The sequence below is a fragment of the Sorex araneus genome, chromosome 3 (genome assembly GCF_027595985.1).
Source record: "Sorex araneus isolate mSorAra2 chromosome 3, mSorAra2.pri, whole genome shotgun sequence".
Lineage (NCBI taxonomy): Eukaryota > Metazoa > Chordata > Mammalia > Eulipotyphla > Soricidae > Sorex > Sorex araneus.
Genome location: NC_073304.1, coordinates 137,236,751 through 137,260,819, shown reverse-complemented (window position 1 = coordinate 137,260,819; position 24,069 = coordinate 137,236,751). Strand labels below are relative to the sequence as shown.

General features: G+C 43.2%; 1 protein-coding gene across 2 annotated transcripts in view; it reads left to right on the top strand.

Moving 5' to 3' along the window:
• KIF16B (kinesin family member 16B) overlaps positions 1 to 24,069 on the top strand; it is a 324,792-nt gene that overhangs the window by 170,633 nt on the left and 130,090 nt on the right. For both annotated transcript variants that reach the window (XM_004610913.3, XM_055133099.1), the window contains exons 16-17: positions 9,411 to 9,493; positions 10,853 to 10,941. In XM_004610913.3, coding sequence (XP_004610970.2) covers positions 9,411 to 9,493; positions 10,853 to 10,941 — 172 coding nt within the window. The remainder of the gene's footprint in view (positions 1 to 9,410; positions 9,494 to 10,852; positions 10,942 to 24,069) is intronic.

Here is a 24,069-nt window from a genome sequence, read left to right as displayed (position 1 = left end):
ACATGAGTCAATTTGTCAATTTTTCTTGGACATTCTTCTGGTTGACCCATCCCATTTATTATGTTATGTGCTCTCTCTGTTCCACTTTAAAATTTTGTTTTTAGCTTCACAGCCCATGCGGTAATTTATTCTGCATCGTCATTTAGATTTCTTGAAGTTTAACCATTTGGGGTTTGCTGAGCTGCATGAATCTATAGTTTTATGTCTTTGTCCAGATTTGGGAAGTTTTCAGTCATTATTTGTCTATATTTTTTCTGCACTGTGTTTCTTTTCCTCTCCTTCTGGGACTCTCAGTTACATGAATGCAAAATATGTTAGTATTGTCCCATAAATCTCTGAGATCCCATAAATCTCTCAAATTCTCTTGCCTCTTTTTCCTCTTAGATAATTCTACTTTTTTTCTCCTCTTAGATGAATTGTAACTGATATTGAAAATGGCTTAAAGAAATTTAGAGCTAAGTTTCTTACTAGAAACTAGAAATCTGTCTAGTAAGGGGTAGTTGAAATGTTGAGGTTGAAATGTTGAGGATGTCCCCCTCCTCCTTATCTTTTTCTACAGGAAAAGAGGTTAGTAGACTTTATCTGCAGCTATGTCCGAAGTGGTCCTCAGGGAATCATCCCAGGAAGGAATATATTGACCACTCTGATAGTAACCAGAGATCTACCCTTCCTCCCATTATACTTCTCTCCTCCTCCTCATCCTCCTCCTCTCCTCCTTCTTCTCTCCTCTCTCCTTCTATCTCCTTCTATCTCCTCCTTTTCCTTTTCCTCTTCTTCTTCCTCTTCTTCTTTTCTTCTTCTTCTTCTTCTTCTTCTTCTTCTTCTTCTTCTTCTTCTTCTTCTTCTTCTTCTTCTTCTTCTTCTTCTTCTTCTTCTTCTTCTTCTTCTTCTTCTTCTTCTTCTTCCTCTTCCTCTTCCTCTTCCTCTTCCTCTTCCTCCTCCTCCTCCTCCTCCTCCTCCTTCCTCCTTCCTCCTTCTTCTTCCTTATTCCTTCTTCTTCCTTCTTCCTTCTTCCTTCTTCTTCCTTCTTCTTTCTTCTTTCTTCTTCTTCATTAAAAGCTGCTTCCTGTGACCATGCAGGTGAGGTTTTGGGGAAGAAGGGTATTGAACATGAGTGGGCCATATTCCAACCTGCCAGCTGGTTGTCAATAAGTCTCTTAGTTCTCTAATGAAGTGTCTCTCAGCAACAATCAAGAACTGGACTTTTGTGTTTGCAATCTGCCCTCAGGTTTGCTTACTTATTTCTTCCATTTCCATCCTGCTCTTGAGCCATAAAAAAAAAAAATTAATGATTTAAAAAAAAAATTTCAGTAACAGTGTCATTCAGAGATTCTTTCTTTTTTTTGCTTTTGCTTTTTGGGTCACACCTGATGATGCACAGGGGTTACTCCTGGCTCTGTACTCAGGAATAACCCCTGCTGGTGCTCATCCACCATAGAGGATGCTGGGAATCGAACCTGGGTCGCCGAGTGTAAGGCAAACACCCTACCCACTTTTCTATCACTCCAGCCCCTATTCAGAGATTTTTACATATCTCTTGGGTTTTGTTTGAAACTTTTTATCTTTCAGGAGTTTTTTCCAATGTTTCAGCATTTTTATAGTTGACTTAATGTTTTATCAATTAAGTTTAACATCTCTGTAATCTCAACATTGACATCTGTTGATCTGTTTTTTTCAATCATATAATTTTTTTCCCAGTTTACAATGTGGTGTGGAGCAATAGCACAGCGGGTAGGACATTTGCCTTGCATGCGGCTGACCCAGGTTCGATTCCTCCGTCCCTCTCGGAGAGCCTGGCAAGCTACCGATGGCGTATTTGATATACCAAAAACAGTAACAACAAGTCTCACAATGGAGATGTTACCGGTGCCCACTCGAGCAAATCTATGAACAACAGGATGACAGTGACAGTGCTACAATGTGGTCACTAATTCAGGGCTTTGAGCTGAAATCAGTGGCATGAACGGCAAATGCCTAACCTCCTGAGCTCTTGTACCATCTCCCCAGTTCTTACTGAACATATTTAGTATATACTTTGAGTCTCTGGTTCTTGTTTAAACAGTATAGAAAATACTGATATTTGTTCTCTTTTAATAATCCATAAACCTGCCTGGATCCAGACCATAAATCAAACTCATCCTTAGTTGGTTTAGTTCCAAGGTCCCTTTAGTTTTCAAAGCCATGGCAGTGATTCCCCAGTCTGTCCCATTTGTCAGCTGCTAGTAGCAAACTGGGGCCTGAGCAGTGATCTTTATCTTGCTTCTGTTCTTAAAAAGTGCGTAGTTGAGGGTCAGATCCGTTAGTGAGTGATTCCACTGGGTCATTTTTCAAACTTTTCACTCTAGGCAGTCTCCATGAAGAATGATGCATTGACTAGATGGTGGGTGAAGTGGGAAAAGAAATGTGGAATACCAACATTGCTGAATCTCAGCAAATTTGTAAGGCACCAGAACCAGAGTTGTGGTATAAAATTTCCATGGAAAGTGCTCACCTTCAAGTAATGTGGTATACAAGTAATACGGTACTTGTATACTGAATGGTGAAGGTCAGTATAGTGTTTTATAATCCAAAGAGAGACTTGGAGATGAGACTTATGTAAAGGGAATCGACAAGAAAATATTAATTGCTTAGGTATGTCGGAGACATTTTAAAAGAGCTAATTCATATGGACAATAGAATATTGATAGTTTAAAGTATTGTGGGGGGCAACAATTAAATAGTCAAATTTTTTACAAAAAAGAATAGCATTATTGGTGGTAACATAGAATTTGAAGTAAATTGAATTACTAATAACTTTGTCAGTTAGTGTAATAATATGATCCATTCAGTGCCTGGCAGTTACCAGTTTACTGTTATCTTCAACAATCTTCTGATTATTTCATACACTTTCCCCATTTTTCTTAAGAAGGACCTGTTCACTGTACTCCTATCTTGTGTGTCTCCCCTGAAGAAAAAATTAGCTCCCACTCACTTTCAAACCCAGCATCCTCCCATCCATATTATACCTCTCTCTTTTTTTTTTGTTTTTTTTTTGTTTCTTTGTTTTGAAAATTGAGACTGGAACTTTTTCAAAGTTTCATGGTCAGCACGCACACAACTTGGAGAATAATTTCCAGTTATTATTTTACCAGAAATATCAGTAGCAAAGACTGAAAATTGGTTTTCTTCTCCAGAGTTAAATTATAAATTTGCAATTGTTTGTTAATGAGGAGTAAATAGTTCAATTTATGTAAATGATCTGCATTTGAATTATAAACATTGATGAGTTGGTAATAGGTTCTGTTTAGATTTCTGGTGAGGTGTCATGTACACTTATATATTTCACAATGCTCCCTAATAATGACATGATTTCATACTGCCTTGATGTCAAGGATCAATCACTAATCCATAAAGTCAGCCATCAGCCCCAGATCATGTCCTGTTTGAGTCCTTGAATATATACATGAAATTTTCTTACCCCATGCACCATTCAGATCTTAGTCTTTCCCATCTTGTTTGTCTAAAGCTAATTTTTTTTCTTTATTTTTGTGGGGGCGGGTCACACCTGGCAATACACAGGGTTTAGTCCTGGCTCATGCACTCAGGAATTACTCCTGGTGGTGCTCAGGGGACCATATGGGATGCTGGGAATCAAACCCATAAAGCTAATTTTTAAGGTAGATAAATAGTGCTATAACTCAGATAACTTAGAGTCAGTGTCACAAATGTGTAAGACCCTAGAACGTATTTATATCTTGAGTAGTTTCATATTAAAGTTAGACTTTCTCTTTATTAGTCCCCCCCATGGTGCATTATTGCAACTCATTTTAATATCAGTATTTCAATATTTTAAGACATTTTAAATCAGAAGGAAAATTATCATATGTAGCAAGTTTCCTTTTCCTTGATCAGGAGGTGAAATAACTTTTCCCATTCTAACTTTCATCTCTTATTTAGTATCTCTTATTTCGTGTACTTATTTAGTACACGAAAGTACATCTTCCTATTCAGAATTTTGCTTTTTTGACTGTCTTATCTAAAATGAAAACCTCTTTTGCTGACTTAATTGTCTTTATCTATTAGGGTTTGCATTAGTTGTGACCCAGAATTAAATAATTTGTACATTGTCACTTCAGAATGATGTGTAAGTCAAATGATGACTTACTTAATAGACAAAGTTGGTTTCTTTGTGCTCTAGCTGAGTAAGAATCTCTTCACAAAATTTGAGAAGAGTAGTTAGTGTTATTAGTAATGATTTTCTGTGTACTCTAGAAATCACTAAAAATGTTTACATAGGGGCTGGAGCAATAGCACAGCGCCTTGCACGCGGCCGACCCGGGTTCGATTCCCAGCATCCCATATGGTCCCCTGAGCACCACCAGGGGTGATTCCTGAGTGCAGAGCCAGGAGTAACCTCTGTGCATTGCCGGGTGTGACCCAAAAAGCAAAAAAAAAAAAAAAAAAAAAAAATGTTTACATGGATTGTTACAGGTATGCCTAAAATTTTGGAGGAACCCATTTGAAATCAATACTCAGTGCTTTCTTGTTAGCAAAGATTTAAATGAAACTTTAAAAATAAAGGGGTGAGAGGTAGCTCAGGGCTTGGAACCTGTCTTTGCTGTGGGAGGTCTGGGATTGATGCCCTGCAGTGCAAGCCATGAGTTAGGAGTAAGTCCCGTGCATCACTGGTGTGATCCAACAAACTAATATTGATGATGATTAAAGCAGCAGTGCCATCTGGTAATAGTTTGGTCTTCTGCTTCCGTGGGCTCCAGGGCCTCAAGGGCCACACTCGGTAATGCTGGGGTTGAACTTGGGACTCACACTTGCTAGACATGTGCTCTACCATTTGGACTGTCTCTCTGACCTTCTCTTTTTCTAACAACCATTTTTGCCCTTTTAGAGTGTCAGTTTTCTTTCATTCCCCTTTAATGTCATCTGGAACTTGTCTATCGTCTGTATTTAAAAAATGCTGAAGAAATCTCAGAGAAGCCATCCTATGTTTCATATGTCTCCAAGGCATTTTAGTCGTCTCCAAGGCAGTTTAGTCATATCCTCAAAATTACAAATTAATTTTGTAATTATGGAATCCATTTGCTGAGATAAATCACATTATCATGTGATTGAGCAGTAATTCATAGTTAGAGAATTTGAGATCTGCAGAGAAACCCAGAAGGTATCCGTGGCACTGGAAAGGGAAACAGTGGTGGACGGCCACGCAGCCCTGTGTCCTTGCCTTCCAAGGTTTCCTGAAGCCTTAGGCCATTAGCCATTCTGATGCATTCATTCACTCCTTTTCCCTTCCAGACCACTGTTCCTTTTAGAATCTTCATTTACCAAAAAATCAAACCAAACATATCCCCTGAGCCCTATAACTATACTCCAGATCCTGCCGTCTCTGCTCTTCTGTTGATGCAGAGTTGTCTGCACCCAGGGGATCTGTCTTTGCTCTCAGTGCCACCAGGTTGGCGTTGTCCCACTAGCAAAATCCCTCTCACTGCACTCAACTGGATGACTTCCATGTCACCCCACCTAATGGCCTTTCCCAGTCTCTATCCTGAGTGATTCTTGGAAGCGTTCTGTGTCAGTATCTCTCCTTCCCTTGACGCCAGAGATTTTTCTCCTTATGGTCAGCTTTCTCTGTCTGACCGTTGAGACCTGTCTTCCAGGTTCCTAGTTCAGTGCTCTTTTTTCAGTCTCTCTGTTCTCAGCTGACTTCCCACACTCATGGCTCCCTTTATTAGAAATGACAACTCTCAGTTATACAGAGCAGCAAATGCACACATACTTCAACACACACTGTGTGTACATGGATGCACAATACACTTGCAAATGTCCATGTATGCATATGTATATCTGGTATATGTACAATGTGCATATATACTATATGGATGCACATATACACATACATATATGCACAGAGATATTAGGCAGATAATATATTTGTATAAGTATGAGCCCAGGTATTGGGTAGATTCACATGTATATATTTGAGGATAAAAGAAGGTAAGTTGGGAAATCATTAAATTGGCAGGTGTGCTAGATTTTTCTTCTGGAACTTCAGACCCATACTTTTGCTTCTCATGAATAACTAAAAGTCATTATGCTCTTGAAAACGTCATTAATTTTGCTCCAACATATCTTGATTCTTTTCCAGTGTTTTCAGTATGTGTGAGTAGCTCTTCTAGCTAGTTATGGTAGGCCAGGAGCAAGGCCCCATTTGCTCACTTCTCTTTGCTTCTATGTCTGGCTTATCAGTTCCTTGTTTTCACTTCCTAAGTATCTTCCTCACTTATTTCGCCCTTCAGCATCTCACCTCCCCCCATTTTTTAGCCACCTCCATCTTTGATCTGGACAAAGGCAGTAACCTTTGCTTACAGTTTCTCAGCATTTTGGGTTGATTTTAAACAGTTGAAAGAAATGATCTGAAATTCTCATCTTAGGCATGTGATGCTGCTGCTCAGATCCCTTTAGTGTTTTTCTGCTTCATCTGTATGAAACACAAGTGACTTTATAACATCCTTGAAGAGTCTGTGTGAGGTGCTTCCTCTGACGCCTCATCTCTGTAATACCCTCCCTTATCCTTTCTGCTCTATGAATACAGATGTCTTCCCCAGTTACTCACCATTATCATTGTCATTTTGTCCTGCCGTAGAACCTTTATATATGCCACCAAGCCTCACACATCCTCAGGGCTTGTGTTAAGTACCACCCTTCTCAGTGCAGCCTCCTTTAACTTACCCTACAACCAGTCCCCTGCCTTTGTATTCTTGGAGCAGTAGAAAGGTCCCTTTTTCTTCAGACAAAACTTTGCATTTGTTTGTGCAGTTACAAAATGATTTGTCACTCTTCCCTACTTGCGTATAGCACAGAGGAACAAGGCATATATCTGGTTTATTGAGCTCCAATTTTCCAGTGCCTAGCATAGAGGCTAACATCTAGTCATTATTCGTTGCATATTTGTTGAATGAATGAATGAGCAGCAGCATCATATAAAAATGAAGTATTTTTTTATAATCTCTGGTTTTGCTTAGTAAAGATCGACAATTGAGGAAAGTGAAGCCATCCAGCCATAACAGAGAAGAACTCCTTTCTAGTGTCCCAGGCACACATTTATATACTTGTTTAGGTGAATACAAGAAATGCTCATGGGTACTTTTGCTTAATTTTATTAACTCCTTAAAGGATTTTTATGCATATTTTATGCAAATTCATGTGTGGCAAGACTATTTCCAATGATTCAATAAAATGTGAAATATGTCTCTGAAATTCCATTCCATTTCTCCATTAACATATTTTAGTAATTTGCAACTTGCATGGCTGGGCATATGATTAACAGGGCGGGAGGGGGCAGGAATTGAATGAGATGTAATTAACACCTCAAATGGGACTGCTTATTAATCTCTAATGTCATGTTAAGAGCATTAAATATACATATGACCTAGACAATACTGCTTCCCTTGTTACTTTCTGTATGGTGCACAGTTCTGAGTCTGAATCATAGAGGCATAGGAAGGGCCTTTCTTAGTTAAGACACGAGATTCTTTTCATAATTGGGAAATGGACAAATGCCATTTTGTATTTATACATTGAAATGGAGAAGCAGATTGAGAATGGAGAAAACCCATTGCTACTCTTCTCAAGTGTCTGAAAATGGTCCTGCGTTTTACATGGACTCTTTTGCCCGATAACACCCCCAGAAGTAGCCCTTCCATGACTTCTGGTGGTTTTGCTCTAAAGCAGGGAGGTCTGAACCATATTGAAATTTGACTCCTTGAGGCCTCAGAAATATCAACTAGACAGTCTAACCACTGAGTTTTGAACTCTGGAGAAGCTCTGTGGGGTGAAGCCGTTCCCAGCAAGGTCCCAGCAGAGGCAATGCCTGGAGAGAGTTTGCATGGGCAGCCTGTCGTCACAGATTTCTGTTGCCCTGGTAGAACCTGGGCTAAGTGGCCACACTCATCTGCTTTTCTTGCAGTTTTGAGGGGAAACCAGAAAAGAACTGCGATGTTTCTGTGGAAACCCCAGATTTTTAACTGTGGGTAACTATTATTTTTCAAAACTAAAGTTGAATGGTTCACATGAAACACATCTCTGGGCTGATTGTTTGCCCTCTTACTGGATTGTGACCTGTGGTGCAAAGGCTGTGTCCCGACTTTCCATGCCCTCGGCCAGTCTCTGCTTCATCTGCCCAGTGTGTCAGTTCTTGCTGCCTTTCCAGCTGGCCCCACATTGTGAGTGGACTTAACTCACATCTCTCCCCACAGTCTCAGGAAGCCCAGTCTTTGGGGACCTCGCTCTTGCCCACGGTTCTCAGCCCATTGCCCCTGCCATCTGTGCATCACTTTCTTTTGCCTTCAGTTGTCCTATGAGACTAAGTTTGCATCCCTTGTGCAAAAGTCTTCCTCCCCCCTCGCCCCCACTGCAGCTCTCTTTCATGGATGCTTGGCACTTAATCCTCTGTGTCATTGAGTTCTAGTATGAGTATCTTATCATCACAAATACAACCTGTTTTAGTTCACAGCTTGAATGTGTGGATTCATTCCAAGGCCTGGCCCGTTGGCAGGTATGGGTGGGACCGGGGAGGATAGTGAATCTCTCCCGCTACATCTCTCATCTCATCTTGAATGCCTCCGAGGAATGCCCACTGCCTTTCTCTGAGGCGTCCAGGCCAGCCTTGGAGAACCGCCTACTTTTAGAAAGTATTTGCTGCTTGTTTACTTATTGAAACCCCACACACTCAACTCCCACTGATCATTTTGTTATCCTTAGGCATATATTCTGAATTATTTTCTATATTTTTCCTTTTATACTGTTTTCTAAAAGAGCAGGACTCAGATCAGTCTATTTTTGGTGTCTTAGGTGACACCACCTAAATTTTAATACGACGAAAAAGCATTGTTTTCATTTGGGAAAAAAAAAAGCTGTATGTGTACATAGTTTCTTTTCTGTCAAATCCTGATTGAAATATTAGTTATAGTTACCTGAGCACTGCTAGTGTCACTGTTTTCTTCTGAAAGTGCTGTTCTTTGAGAAGGTTATTTTTCTTGACCTTACTAAACATTTCCTAAATTTGTGATATACATTTGGCTTGCTATCATATGTCTTTGGGAGTTTGGTTTCCTTTGTTTTCCTTCTAAACAATCAGACGTGTAATTACACATTATGTTTAAATCTCCTAACATGTAGTGCTTAGATTTATCACCTTTGCCTCCAGGAACATGAGTATTGTGACTTGTGGCTGTGAAAATAAAGGTATTCACAGATATAAATTTGCCTACATAAGCAGGCTTCTGGCACTGAAGCTTTTTTTTTTTTAATCATTATTTTAGAGTCCCCTGGAAATTCCTTTTGAGCTGCAAGAACACCATGTTCTGTTGCCACTGACAGTCACTTGCATTAAACTCATTAGTATTTCTGTGTGTTCTTAGGTGCCGTGATACTTTTGGGAAGGACCAATATGTTCCGCTTCAACCACCCGAAGGAGGCAGCCAAACTCAGGGAGAAGCGGAAGGTGAGAAGCAGGAACTCGGATCCCGGGAGCGGGCAGAGCTGAGCGGGGGTCTCCAGTGTTGTCAATAGTCTGAGTGCGTGGGCCGGGAAAGCACTGAAGAGTCAGTTTGCTATTAAGGGGTTTGTATCTCAGCAGATGGTTCACTGATCAAGTAGGAAAGCACAGCAACCCCAGAGCAGGCAGGCAGAGTGGCTCTTGATAGACCCTTCTCTTTGGCTCCGCACCCCCAAAATAGAGTTGGGTGCGATTCTGCATTAAGTGGAGAGTGACTTCGCTTGTATGAATTTCTTCTAGGAGTCAGCCCAATTCTCTCACTTTCAATTTCCAACCGCAAACAAATTGGAGTTTGGGTCGGGGTGTGCAGCAGAGGAGGGCTAGACTGGGGCACCTGAGAGAGAGCTTGGCCTGGGGATCAGGTTGGCCGGACAGCACTGTGCGTGCTGAGTGGGGGACATGGCAGGAGCCGAGGGAGAAGGGGAGAGAAGGAAGTGAGAAAGCTGTCCCGGGACATTAGGCTTTCAAAAATAACAGACTCCAGCTGACATCGCTGGGAGCTGGGCACAGTGGGAGACTTTTACATAGTTTGCCACTCGATTGCTCGCACAGCACTTGTCACTACTACCCTCAGATGCCCGAGAGGAGAAACTGCAGCGAGCTCCAGGGCTAGCAAGTGGGTCACCAGGGCTGCAGCGCTGGTGTGCCAACCCTGAATGGTCTGCCCTCCACGCCGCATCACACAGCTCCATCCGTGACCCGTTTCCGTGCGGGGGGCTCATGCTGCCTGAGAAGAAAATGAGGGATGGTGACAGGCCCCAGCCCTTAGCAAGGGCTGCAGCTCCCAGCCAGGGACGCTCTTATCTGTTCCAGTCCAGGGGCTCCCTGGAGGGCCTTTCTGGGTCCACTGATGGAGAGGAAGCCAGGGAAGAAATTTTGTTTGCTAATAGCTTTCCGTGGAGGCAAACAGGCCAAGGTTTTGTTTGCTCTCTTTCCCCTCATTCACCTCTTACTCCATCAAGGCTTCCTCAGTTATGTATGTGATTGCTGCTGCTAATAGGCCCCGGCCCCTGCCAAGGGTAGTGGGTTACAGAGCTGTCAAGACCCCGTCCAGCAAATCAGTGAGGTCTGGGTAAGGGAGACCAGCAAGTTTTCCGAGTCTGAGCATGGCAGGCCTTTCTGTCGTCAGCTGGGGCTCCGCTTGGTGATGGCTCTGTTCGCTGGCGGCCCCCAGCCACTGGTCCTCAGAGAGGCCACAGTTCTGTGCAGGAGTGTAAGGCCTGGACACGTTGCGAGCAGTGTGGCCAGGGTACTGGGCTTCTCGTACCCATGACGGTAACTACTCTGACCTTTGTCTGACCTTAGAGCGGCCTTCTGTCCTCCTTCAGCTTGTCCATGACTGACCTCTCCAAGTCCTGTGAGAACCTGTCCACGGTCATGCTGTACAACCCGGGGTGAGTGAACCGCACTAGCTCCTTCCCCAGGATGATTTCTGTTGTGGTGTTTATTGTGTAACTCCATTAAATCTGCTGGATAAAAATAAAACGTTGACAGTCTTGAATCCCTATCAAATCATCCCCAACTTCTTTTCCAGCCCTTGCTATATATGTACATAATTTTCCTTAGTTATAATCACAACGTAAATGAGATTGCATATTCTGATTTTTTTTTGCTTAACAGCATAATAAGCATTAGTAAAGGTTGTTAAAACCTCATTATCATCTTCATAACTGTCTAATATTTTCTGGTTGGCATTTTGATTACTCAGTGCTTGATCTCATTGGCTCAAGCATTTCCATCTTGCTTTATACATTTATTGTAATAACAGAGATAGCTTTATTATCAAATAGTTCAAGAAATCATCCTCACTGCTTCCAAGTACAAGGGGATTGGGGGGGGTGCACAAACAATGGTGTTTTTACTGAGCTCTGTGGCTGGGTGACCTTGAGTCATATGAATGGCTCAGGGTCTGTGTGCTTTAATCAGGTAAAAACTGAAATGTTCAAAGGCCCAAAACTGATTGAAAAGATTTGGGGATTCTTTTCATTTCTGTTCAATTTCACAATCTTATTTTTCCTCCAAGGAGAAGCATGTATAAAATATTGAATATATACATCATAACTGAGTAAAGTATAACAAATAAGCAACATCTTTTTAATTTTACATGTATTTAATAATTATTCTATGCCAGGAGCTATGCTGAGTACCTTGCACCTGTGACCTCTTTTCATTGTTATAGCAAGTGGCTGTATATCCGTTGCACAGAGAGCTTCTGTATGTGGTTGGTTGCTCATTCATGTTTCATGGTTCGAGCAGTGACATGAGCTCAGCTCTCTCGTTCTCTGCCTGTGCGCAGACCTCATTGCCCTTGGTCTTTCTCCAGCTGGGGGTGCTAGTTCAACCCCAAGCTGGCTTTCTTGGTGCAGGACCCTCTGAAGCTCAGAGTCTTTGACCTAAGTGCTCCGTGGCATTGTCTTCTTCATCCTAAATCAGTGCTCAGGTTCCTACAAAGGATTTCTTCAATATCAGAGGAGTTTTAAAACTTTTATGATGGTTGCACATTTTGTTTGGTTTTTCTGATTTGGGGCTATACCTGGCAGTGCTCGGGGTTTACTTGTGATTCTGTGCCCAGAGATACCTGCTTTTGGTGGGCTTAGGAACCATGCAGGGTGCCGGGATTGAACCCAGGTCAGCCATGTGCCGGGCAAATTGCCCTTCCCATTGCACTGTCACTCTGGCTCCTAGATTCTTCAGTTTATAGGTGACCTAGCTAGAACCCAGATCTGATACTTCATACTAGAGTGGCAAAAAAAACCCAGGGCTGAAGAAATAGTGGGTGAGGCACTTGTTATGACTCAAGTCTGACTCCTGGAACCACGTAGGTCCCCTGAGTACTGCCAGGAGTGCACCCTGAGTACAGAGCCAGGAATAGGTCCTGAGCACTGCTTGGTGTGGTCCAAAATAATACACTGCAGTACAAAGTCATTTCTTGTAACACTATGTCTGTCTGTTTCCGAAGTCATCCTCATTCCAGAACTTATGAAAGTTCATGCAAGCAGGTCATTCCTTTGTGTCAGCCTTTGTCTGTACCACTGTTTCCCAAAGTGGGTTTGCTGCTCCCTGATGGGCATTGCAGAGATAGGGGAATGGGGCTAGTTGCATCAGGTGCAATTGGGGAGCACTTTATTCCTCTAGAAAAGTAGATTTTTACTCTCAAAAATCTACAAGCAGTCAATGTGGATGAGAATTTAACTGATGACATAATAATTATGATTTTTTTCTTTGGATAGTAGATTTCCAGGGGGATGCAGAGTGATTTTTTTTTTTCCCTGACAAGGTGGTAGTAGATGAATAAGTTTGGAACCTCTGCTCCATACCATGCAGCCTTTCTATACTTTTAAAGAGTTATTGAGTAGTGTTGTGCTTATTAAATAAATTTGTTTTGCAGGGGGCTGGAAAGATAGAACAAAGTATAGGGCGCTTATCTTGCATGTGACTGACCCATGTTTGATCCCCAGAACCACATATGACCCTTCAAGCCCTGCTAGGAGTAATTCCTGAATGCAGAGCCAGGAGTAAGCTGTGAGCATCATCAGTGTAGGCCAAAAAGCAAAAAAAAAAAAAAAAAAAATTAGAATAATTCATAGTAATATGACCTCTAAAATGTGTCTAAAATGTGAGCACTCTTTCAAAAGATCTCTCGATGTCTAGTATTTCAAAAGTCACGTTTTGTTGTAGGTGTTTAATTCCTTACAGTAGTTTTAGACACTTTTTAAAAATTATTATTGAGATCTAAATATTTATGTACTCATAATTTTACATTTAATGTGCAGATCATTGAGATTTACTTCGGTTTTAATAGTGAGATTCCATCTATTCAGTACGGTTCTGGGGTGCTTATTTTGCTTCATCTCTGAGCTCAGGACCCAGTTTCTAACCAGTTTCCTTATCTGCACTGATGCACCCTCCACTTTGAAACCATTTGGAAATATTATTTGTCTGGTCATCTCCTTTGAAAACCATGTGCGGTAGGAGCCTTTTGTCCGAGACCCAAGGCCATCAGCCATGGCCCTCATTTCCTTGCCTTTAAAGCTAGGATTTGAGTCTTTTTTCCCCCATCATCTAAATCTTAGGAAAATATGTAGTTCTCTTCAGGCTGATACCATTTTTTGTTGTTTGCTCACTTTTAAGTTAAAATAGTTGTTCTTGGTGTTCACAGCAAACAGGTCAGAGTGTGCTCATTTTTATCTTTCTCACTGTCTCGGTGACTTTCATGATCTAATAAATACAGTCCCAGGGCCTTGGCCTGTCACCCTGCTCCCCATGCCATGCTCTCGTCTCTCTGTGGGATCCCTTTGTTCCAGTGCCGTTGCTTCCCCTTCCTGAACTAGCCAGGCCTTTGGGGCTTTTTTTTTGCTGGCTCCAGAACCGGGTACATGTTTAGAGATGCTGCTCATTATCCTCCAGGATAGAGTATGTAGGATATCTGTGGGGAAAGTGTTCCCAGTTTTTTGCCCTTAGTCAAAAATATCTGTGCTCCCAAAGTGAGCACATCCTTCATTCAAAAATAAATAACCCTTGGGCCAGAGTGATAGCACAGTGGGTAAGGCGCCTGCCTTGTGTGCAGCTGACCTAGGTTCTATCCTCAGCACCAGTTAGCCCCCTAAGCATTGCCAGGAGTGATTCATAGCATAGCCCCTCGCTTCATTTCTGTTACCCAGCTTTTTGTCGTTCTTCTCTGGAGTGGACACTCAGCTATCAGAAAGCCCTTTCCGAGTGCTTCCTGCAAAATAAACTTTGTTCTTGGATGGGGCACAGTGCAGGCTGCAGCAACACACCCCATTCAGGGGAGAGAGACAGTCACAGGTAGTTTTACAAGTAAAGGCAGAACGTGAAAGTAAGATAAAATTAAAATTCCTGTGCCTTGATTGTGTGATCAAGGAAGGCTTCTTGTGGAGGAGACATTCAGTGTGTAGGATGGTGATGGGACAGTGACTCCGCTGCAGGTAGAGGAGGAGGAGAGAGATTTCTTGTTTTTTTTTAATCTTACATATTTTTTTATTAAATTTATTCTTTTATTGAATCACCATGTGGAAAGTTACAAAGCTTTCAGGTTTAAGTCTCAGTTATACAATGCTCTAACATCCATCTCTTCACCAGTGCACATATTCCACCACCAAGAAACACAGTAACCTCCCACCACCCCCCCACATCCCCAGCCCCCCACGCCACCTATGTAACTGATAAATTTCACTTTACTTTCACTTTACTTTGATTACATTCAATATTTCAGCAAAAAACTCACTATTATTGTCTGGAGTTTCTCCCCCCAAAGTTGGACCTGCTGAAAAGGAAGCATTTGATAATTTGTTTTCCATTGCTAAGAATGAAGAGATACGAGGTCGAGTGGCCACACTAGCAGCCACACAGTTTTGGATTTCTGTATTTAGTAACTAAGTCCAGAGAAATATCAGCCAGAAATTGCATCATTGTAAGCTTGTACCTCTCAGCTACTTTATATTCCACATATGAGTGCAATCTTTCTATGTCTCTTTCTTTCAGACTCATTTTACTCAACATGATACTTTCCATGTTGATCCATTTGTATGCAAACTTCATGTTTTCTGACAGCTGCATAGTATTCCATTGTGTAGATGTACCAGAGTTTCTTTAACCAGTCATCTGTTTTTGGGCACTCTGGTTTTTTCCAGATTGTGGCTATTGTAAACAGTGCTGCAATGAACATAGAAATGCAGATGTCATTTCTACTATATCTTTTTGCCAGGAGAGAGATTTCTAAGCAGAGGGGAAAGCTGGTGCAGTGGCATCATGGGGAGTAGAATGAGAGCCAGGTAGATGGAATACAGTAAGTGAGAAGGTGAGAATAAACAGGGCCTTGCTGGTCAGCGGAAGGAGTTTGGTGCTTTCTCAGAGTGCTGAGAGACAGTGGAGGGCTAACGTAGGAGAAGAACCTGAAGATGTTCTTGTTACAAATCTCAGGGTATTTGTCATGTCTCTGCTGAGGAGTGCAGAATAGACTATTTAGCAAGTTTTCTTGTCCATATGAACAACAACAGTAGCTTTGGTCTAAGAGGTAAGCAGAGAGATGGCGCATTGTGGACTCGGGGGTGATTCCCAGGGTCAGGTTCAAGTGGTTGGACAGCTAGTACCTCCTTTCCTGAGCTGGGAGACAGGACTGCTGGTGAATAGAAGTTCATCTGTGCATGTGCAGATGACAAGACATTTTCTGTCACCCGAGACTTTGTCTTCCTAAACTTTTTGGGGATTTTAAAGTCATTCACATAACAAGTTCAAACACAAACGTAATTGCAAATAGACCAAGAATAAAATTTTAGGTGTGGGGGAGTTGGTTCAAAGGGCTAGAGCACATGCTTTGCCAGTGGTAGCCCCACATTTGATTCCTGGCACCTTCTGGTTCCCTGAGCACTATCAGAAACAACCACTGAGCACTGAGCTGGGAGTATCCCCTCCTGCATATAGCCGCAAGACAAACAATAAGGAAGGAATTTTGATAAGACACTAGGATCCTTTGGGAAGGGCTTTTCACTAATTTTTCTTATAGCAAAGGACCGCGTGTTATACGGTGGAATATGTTTTTGTGGCAAGGGTCACTGTAGTGATTGGAATGGTCTCAAGGCCATGCTGCAGGTCATCAGGAAAAAAATCTGGGAAGGGAGTTGGGCTTAAAAGGAAGAATGAGACCAAGGCATCCGGATGAGATCTTCCTCATTCCAATGAGGAAGACTCTGTTTTAGACCTGATTATGATGAGTCGAGCAGACAGTTCTGGGTACCTCAGATCCTATGTTGTATATCCCACTTACTTCTCCACAGGTAACAGAAACATTCTGTTTGTGCTTGCCCAGCGATACCCAATTGTGAAAATTCAGATTATTTATAATACTGTTATACTTCATCATACCTTTTTTTCCCCTGATTTCTGGTTCCCCTCAATTTGTCACCTGCTGTAGCGCATAAATGCCCATGAAGTAAAATATAATCAGAGAAAAATTGCCTACTTGAATTTAGTTGAAGCAGCTTGTGAAGTTGCCCACTCTGGTAACTCAGGAAAATGAAGCAGAATTAAAATTGGTACCTGTGTAAATACTCTGAGTCTAAGTGAAGCACCATGTGATCATCTTGAAGAACATTGAAGTATATATTGAGATTTACAACTTGGGCCCTTACCTAAATACCTGTTACTAAATCCAGGATATGAGCCTTGAGATGCAAGAGCATGTTAGTTTCTCAAGTTGGATAAGTTGGGCCAACAGACGTCAACAGAGCAGCCTACATGCCTGGATGGTCTTCTGATGTGGCCGTCCATGCATGGCAGGTGCAGAGTTTTCTCTGCTAATGAAAATCACACATGAACCCATTCGGAGTGAAGGCTGGGTGATGCATGACTCAGGGAAAGAGTGGAGAATAAGTGACTCACCCCGGGGGGCGGGGGCGTCCAATAGGAAGGGGAGGGTTAGACTTGAAGTGCTTAGGAAGTATTTGCTTCCTGTGTCCACGCTTTGAAATGTGTTGGGTAACTTGGGAGAACAGAGGTTTCCTATAAGAATTATTTTTGACAAGGAAATTACCCCTCACCAACATCATGGAGTCTGTGTCATAAATCTAAACAGGAACCCACAGATCCTCAAAGCTTACGTCTCCTCTGATTTCTGTCCTGTCCGGCTCATTCAGCTTCCAGTGAGACAGCCCCGGCCCATGTCACGGCAGGGAGTTACGGAGGGAATAATGAGTCCTGGGGAGTCAGAAGTGAAGGATTTCAGAGCGTCTGGGCGAGTGCTTCCCTCTCGGAACCTGAAGGAATGAAGAAGCTAGATGTCTGCAAGAACGCCTGAGTTTGGACAGCAAAGAGGAGAGAACACTCGCTCTAGCTCAGGGCACACAACCTCTTTGGAAGTTCAGAACACTCCTCTCTGCTCTGAGCGCTAAGATGCACAGGGGACCTGAATTCCATGGCAGCCCTGGACATGCCTGCCAGGAGAGGCCCCTGGAGACAGGGCACTGTGGGGGAGGAGACTTCATGAGAACAAAGTGCAAGAAGGGATGGCTTGAGGAGCACCAGAGAAAGTCAGAGCTTTCCTCAGTTTAAGCATAGATATTTGTGGCCTGCTCTTACGGGGAGATGCACTTTTGGATTTGGGCAGGATGAATTAGAAGTGGGAGAGAGAATACAGCTTCAGGTCCTCGGGCTCATTGTGTGTGTGTGTGTGTGTGCGTGTGCGTGTGTGTGTGTGATACCTATTGTGTGTGTAACATTTTTGGAAATGCTGGTTTGCATGCTCAGAATTTATGGTATTATTAAAATATATGTTCCCAAACATGCCAGAGAATTATTTCTGCATACCCATAGACATTTAGTCACTCATTTTTTATTGTGATAAAATACACAGAACATCCATGCCATCACCTGAGCCATTTCGAAGTGCACAGCTCCACAATGTTCATCGCAGCCCCCAGAGCTTCTGCCATTTGATGGAACTGAAACTTTGTACCCATTTTCACACAAAGATCCAATCCAGAAATAGTGATCAGAAATCTAGAAAGCACATCCCCAAATTATTTTCTAGTAAGGCTAGTCAGTAAATGATAAACGCAAACCTAACATGGCTCAGCATCCTGATGAATGCACGATCTCTCACTAGCCTTGCCCATTTACGTGTACCTAATGATGCAGCTGCGGGGAGAGTGTGAGCACTTGCATCTGCAGAACAGAGTGGCAGCCAGGCAGCGCGGGCAGTGGGGGAGGGAGCTTGCCCGGGAGCAGCAGTCAAAGGAAGCTCAGAGAAGAGCTGAGCCCCAGGGGTGTTTGCACGGGAAGACCTGAGTCCTGGATGATTATTAGGGATCACTGTCACTGTCTTCCCATTGCTCATCCATTTCCTTGAGCGGGCACCAGTAACGTCTCCATTGTGAGACTTGTTGTTACTGTTTTTGGCATATCGAATACGCCACGGGTCGGGTAGCTTGTCAGGCTCTGCTGTGCAGGCGGGATACTCTCGCTAGTTTGCCGAGCTCTCCAAGAGGGGCAGAAGAATCGAACCCAGGTTGGCCTCGTGCAAGGCGAACGCCCTACCCGCTGCGTTATCGCTCTAGCCCAATTATTAGGGATGTGGGAAGTAAAGAAACAAAGGTATGGAGTTTCATTTCCAAGAAACTAAATACCATCCTTGGGTGTTGCGTGTTTCCCAGCCAGAACATGAATATGGGAATTGGAAAATCCATCTGTCAGAAGACAGGGAGTATGATGGTACAAACCTGGATAGTGAGGCTGCCGGTCTTGAGTTTTCTTAGTGGAGGACTGTGCTCTGGAAGTCCTTGGATGACCCATGGGAAAAGCTTGGGGTCAGTGTCACCTGTCAAAAGCAAAGGGTGAAGCAGCATCCTCTGTTGAAGAGAATTGATGCTGACACTTTGCATCACTTTTCCTCTCCTCACTCAGCTTCTGGTTGAGGGCCCGTCCTGTGTTGGCTTCCAGACTGGGTGAGACAGACAACCTGCAGCGTGACTGAGTGTGCGGGAAGATGTGCAAAGTCTTTCGGAAACTGGGGTCTTTGTAGCATTGTCTCAGAGAAAATTTAGATGATTTAGGGGGTCTTTAGGGAAAGACATAAGTTTAGCCCAGAGCTACCACCCCCCCCCCCTTTTCCCTACCGCATCTTGCTGTTGTCTGTCAGCCACAAATCACTCCTGTGCCAGAACCCTGTAATCAGATGGTAGGCGAGCCCGGGAGTAGCGCCAAGCTCAGTATCGCTTACCCCGAGTCTGCCATGTGTTTACGAGACTCCAGCAGTTTACCTGCTCAGAGACTTTTTCAGAGCTTTCTCTTTCTGCTTCTAATTCTTTCCCACGCTTAGACACAGGCTGTGAATCTTCTTAACTAGTTACTCCTCACCTCATCCTCCACCCCATGCACAGCCTTCCCTTTTTGTTTTTTCCTTATGAATCTCTTATAGCCATATTTCTTTGCTTTTGCTTTGAGGTTGCACCCAGTGGTCCTCAGGATTTATTCCTAGCTCTGTGCTCAGGGATCACTCTTGGTGGGCTCAGGGGTCACATGTGGTACTGGAGATTGAACCGGAGTTCTGTGTGCAAGGTGCTTTCCTGCCCCTCTGATAACCACTGTTTTGTAATGATGCTGGGGCCCTTTCTGAATTTCCACAGCTCCTTTTCCTTCTGGTCCCAGGTTCCCATGCACTAGCTTACTTTCCTCCTATTTAATAGAAATCACTGCTGGCTCTGCCTTGGAATCCTCTCTGCCCCCTCCTCGCCCCGCCACCAGGCAGTCCCACAGGTTTCTCTCTGACGGGCTCTGTATTCACTCTCACTCTGAGCGAGTCCGTGGCACTTGCACTTTGAGAGTTTTTCTGCTCTCAGTGTGGAAGAACATGCACGAGAGATTCTGCTTTCACTTCATTTTAAATAACCAATATGGTCTGTTCTGAGGACCATATTGAGGCAAAGTGTTCCAGAATCTTCTAGGTTGTTGCCTCTCTGCTGTGTCCTGGGGAAGATTGCTGGCCTTTTCCTGGAGTCCTGTGCACCTCGAGTCTGGGGGTGGAATTCATCACACTCTTTTCCTCTTTGTGCTCCTTCTTTCTCCAAACCCCTTGCTAAGGATCCTGCCTGCTTCCTCAGTGTCTCGGGAGCAGCCTTCAAGTTCCAGAGCAGGCATTCCTGGATTTGTCCAGCAACACTGGCAAGTTACTCTCCACCTTGAACTTGTACTTTGGGTCAAGTGGATAGAGGCAGAGCCAGCCTCTCACACCTCTCTCCTAGCCAGGTCTGTTCCTGAAATCATCCTGTTCTTCCCTCTGCTTCTCCGAGGTGTGTAAGGCTTCTTCAGGAAGCTTTCCATGAGTCAGCTTCCCGAGGGCAGTGAGCAGCCCTCACTTTTCTCTGAATCTTGAGGTTAGTACACAGTGAGTACTTAACAGGGAGTCCTTGAGCTGAGAGTTTAGCCAGCATGAGGACTCAGCTGGTTGCTGATTTGTTCTTTTTTTATTCAATCTTTGACCTTCAATCTCCCGCACTCCCAGCTCCAGCCTCTCTCCGGATCTACTCTGCCCCTTCCCTAGTCTCTCCTTCCCCATGTCTCTCTCTCTCTCGGAACCCCTTTTTGCTTATGGTGCAATACACTGACAGTTACCAAAGGCACCAAAAGATCTTACAGGAAGAACATTGAGGCAACATTATTCTCTTGTATCTGCAGTCCAGTAATCTAGGCCTCCAGAAAGAAGATATAAAACCAAAACCGAAGCCATTCTTGGGCTGAAAAGCACTTTCATTTACATACCAAAGACTGGGCTGGGCTGCCACATGAAATCTACATTGTCAATTACAAACTAGGCAGCACCTGAAATCTACATCCCAAAGACTAGGCTGGGCCAGAGCCTGGAATCTACAATGTAACAATTCAAGCTTAAAAGGTTCAATAACAATAGCAGAACACCTATTCTCTAGGACAGATACTCTTTCAGCAGGACCCATCAATTATGAAATCCCATGGTTGTGTTTCTCTTCTCCTTGTCCAACAAACATGTGAATTTTGTATGGGCATAGCAAGAGACCATTAAACTTTTAGAATTGCTCTCCTGGGGTCATCTCAATCTCAGACTACAGTGCCCAGGCCAGATTAGTCTTTCCTATCCCTAGCAGGGTCCTAGTCTCGTCATTACTTTAAGATGCGTGACAGCACTTGTCCATGATCAGACTCTTAACTTATAGTTAAGAATGAGGCACTTTGGCCAGGCCCATCTCGATGCCAGGGTAGCACATAACTTACCACTTGCCCTGGGTCTGTCTCGTCCCCTGTTGGGACCCTGCCTTTTAGAGGACTAGGAACTGAGGGCAACCAAGGCTACAGTCAAGAAAGCAGATGCCCGGGAATTAATAATATTCAAGGCCAATTAAATGTCTTTCTTTGTCCATACAAAAAGGACTTGCTCTGAATAAACTATGCAAAGGACTCAAGGAGAAGAGAAAAACATTATTTACAAGTCAACAGAACACTAAGAAAGAAGCTACAAATAAACACAGAGGAATGGGAGCACTGTGATGGGAGTAACCCAATAAACCTAAACTACCTGAAGCTGTGTAATCCTACACTCCTGGATCTATCTTTGGGTTCATTACATCATCTAATTTTATCATTAGTATTTTTTTTTTATTTTTAGAAAGTTTCATGGAGATTTTGTGCTTTATGGAGCTATTCATAATGGTTTCTCATGCAAATACCACATCCCTTATGGAAAATAATATGGGAATCTATTTAAAAAATAGGAATACGTCTGCTGTACTACCCAGCAATAACACTTCTTGTTATCTATACCTCCAAATACTAAAACGTTAATTTGAAAGGCTATATGCGTACCTATGTTCATCACCACACTTTTTTATTCTTTTTGTGTCACATCTGGCTATGCACAGGGGTCAGCCTGGCTCATGCATTCAGGAATTACTCCTGGTGGTGCTCAGGGGACCATATGGGATGCTGGGAATTGAACCCGGGTTGGCTGCATGCAAAGCAAATGCCCCACCTGCTGTGCTATTGCTTCAGCCCCACATCACTACACTTTTTACAATAGCAAAGATGTGGAAACATCTTAAATGACCATCTAGGAATGATTGGATCAGGAAGTTTGGTGTGTGTGAATATATATACAGAGTAGAATACTATGCAGCTCTAAGAAAGACAAAGTTATGCAGTTTGCAGCAACATTGATGGAACTGGAGGATGACATGCTACTATTTGTAAATTCTTTTAACTTTTTTATCTGTGTTTTGATTTTTTTGTTTATTTTGCTTGGGGCTCACGCAAGGCAGTGCTCAAGTACGTTCCTGCTCAGGGATCGTTCCCTGTAGGCTTGGGTGACCATATGGGTTGTCAGAGATGAGACCCAGGTTGGCTGCATGCAAGGCAAGTGCCCTGCCTGTCATAGTCTAGCTTCAAATTATTTTATTAAATTATTTTATCTTTTGCCGGCAGAGCCTGGCAAGCTCCCCGTGGTGTATTTGATATTCCCAAAACAGTAACAACAAGTCTCACAATGGAGACGTTACTGGTGCCTGCTCGAGCAAATGGATGAACAATGAGATGACAGTGATACAGTGATTTTATTTTTTAAGATGCACCTTATCTTCAAAGCAACCCTTTTTCTGCCTTTTCTCACCTGGCAACCTGGTAATTCTCCAAATAGCTCATATATAATAAAACCTGTGCTTTGATTTTTATTTATTTATTTATTTATTTTGCTTTTTGGGTCACACCCAGAGATGCTCAGGCATCACTCCTGTCTTTGCACTCAGAAATCACTCCTGGCAGTGCTCAGGGGACCAAATGGGATGCTGGGAATCAAACTTTGGTTGGCTGCGTGCAAGGCAAATGCCCTACCCGCTGTGCTATCACTCCAGCCCCAAACCTGTGCTTTGAATGCAAATAAAATTTGACTTTCAAATTTGAGAGATTCAGGGGGTGGCAAGTGCTCCCACGTGATATGCTCAGGATTTGGGGACCACTTCCAGCAGTCCTTGGCTACTTGGCCCAGACTGCTGCTGGGATCCAGTGATGCTGTGCTGCTCAGGGCACTCACATGCCACCCCATCAGTGTCAGGACCCACCAAAACCATGCCTGATGGCTTATACCTGGCCCTTGTGCTACCTTTTTGACCTCGGATTTGGTCTCATTTTTTTTTTAAACCCAAAATCCTACCCGAGAACATTTTATCAGTCTGAATGGGCACATAAAGTTGGGTTATACTGTTTTTTAACACAGTTTGGAACTGATTACTGGCCCACATCTCCAGTTCCCTGGAAACTAAGATTTATACATATACACACGTGGCACTTTGGTGCCAGAGAATGTTTGGATGAGGCATGGAAGCCTACAGACTTCCTTTGGGAATTAGCTCCATTTTGGATAAGTGCCCAGCTACTGTCTTTGCCAGGAAATAATTTCCCTGTGGAGGAAACATGTGTCTCGGCACAGTGTCTTTAAGAAGAAACTCAGCCTGGGCATCGTCTGCCTTTCTCGGAGACTACAAACAGGCAGCTCATTTGGCAGGATGCACACACTTTCACAGCTTAGAGCAAGTGCTTTAAGCAAAATCAGATACATTCCAAGTTCATTTCAGTCTTGAAAATAAAAGAAGTGCCACTCGCTTCTTAGCCTCCTTCAAGCCCTAACCAATGGGGAACCCATTTAGGGAAACATGGGTGAGTAAATAAAGAAGAGTAGAAATACCTGGGTTTTCAATCCAGCTGGACTCAAAACCATCATGAAGCAGAAATCTGACCTGTTCTTTGGTAAATCATCAAGGAGCTTAGTGGAGGGCGAGGCTGAGGTGGGGCCTGGCTGCCTCAGCGAGCAGAGAGCTCAGAAGGTTCCAGGAAAAGCCCCTTACTCTAAAGGTGGATCACAGTCATTGGTGACCAGGAATGAAAATAGTTATTATTTGAAGTGTAGGTTGTTTTTTGTTTTAACCGTGTTTATTGGGAAACTTAAAAATGGCAAGCAAAAAGTAAGACATTGCTGCAGAAATAGCTTG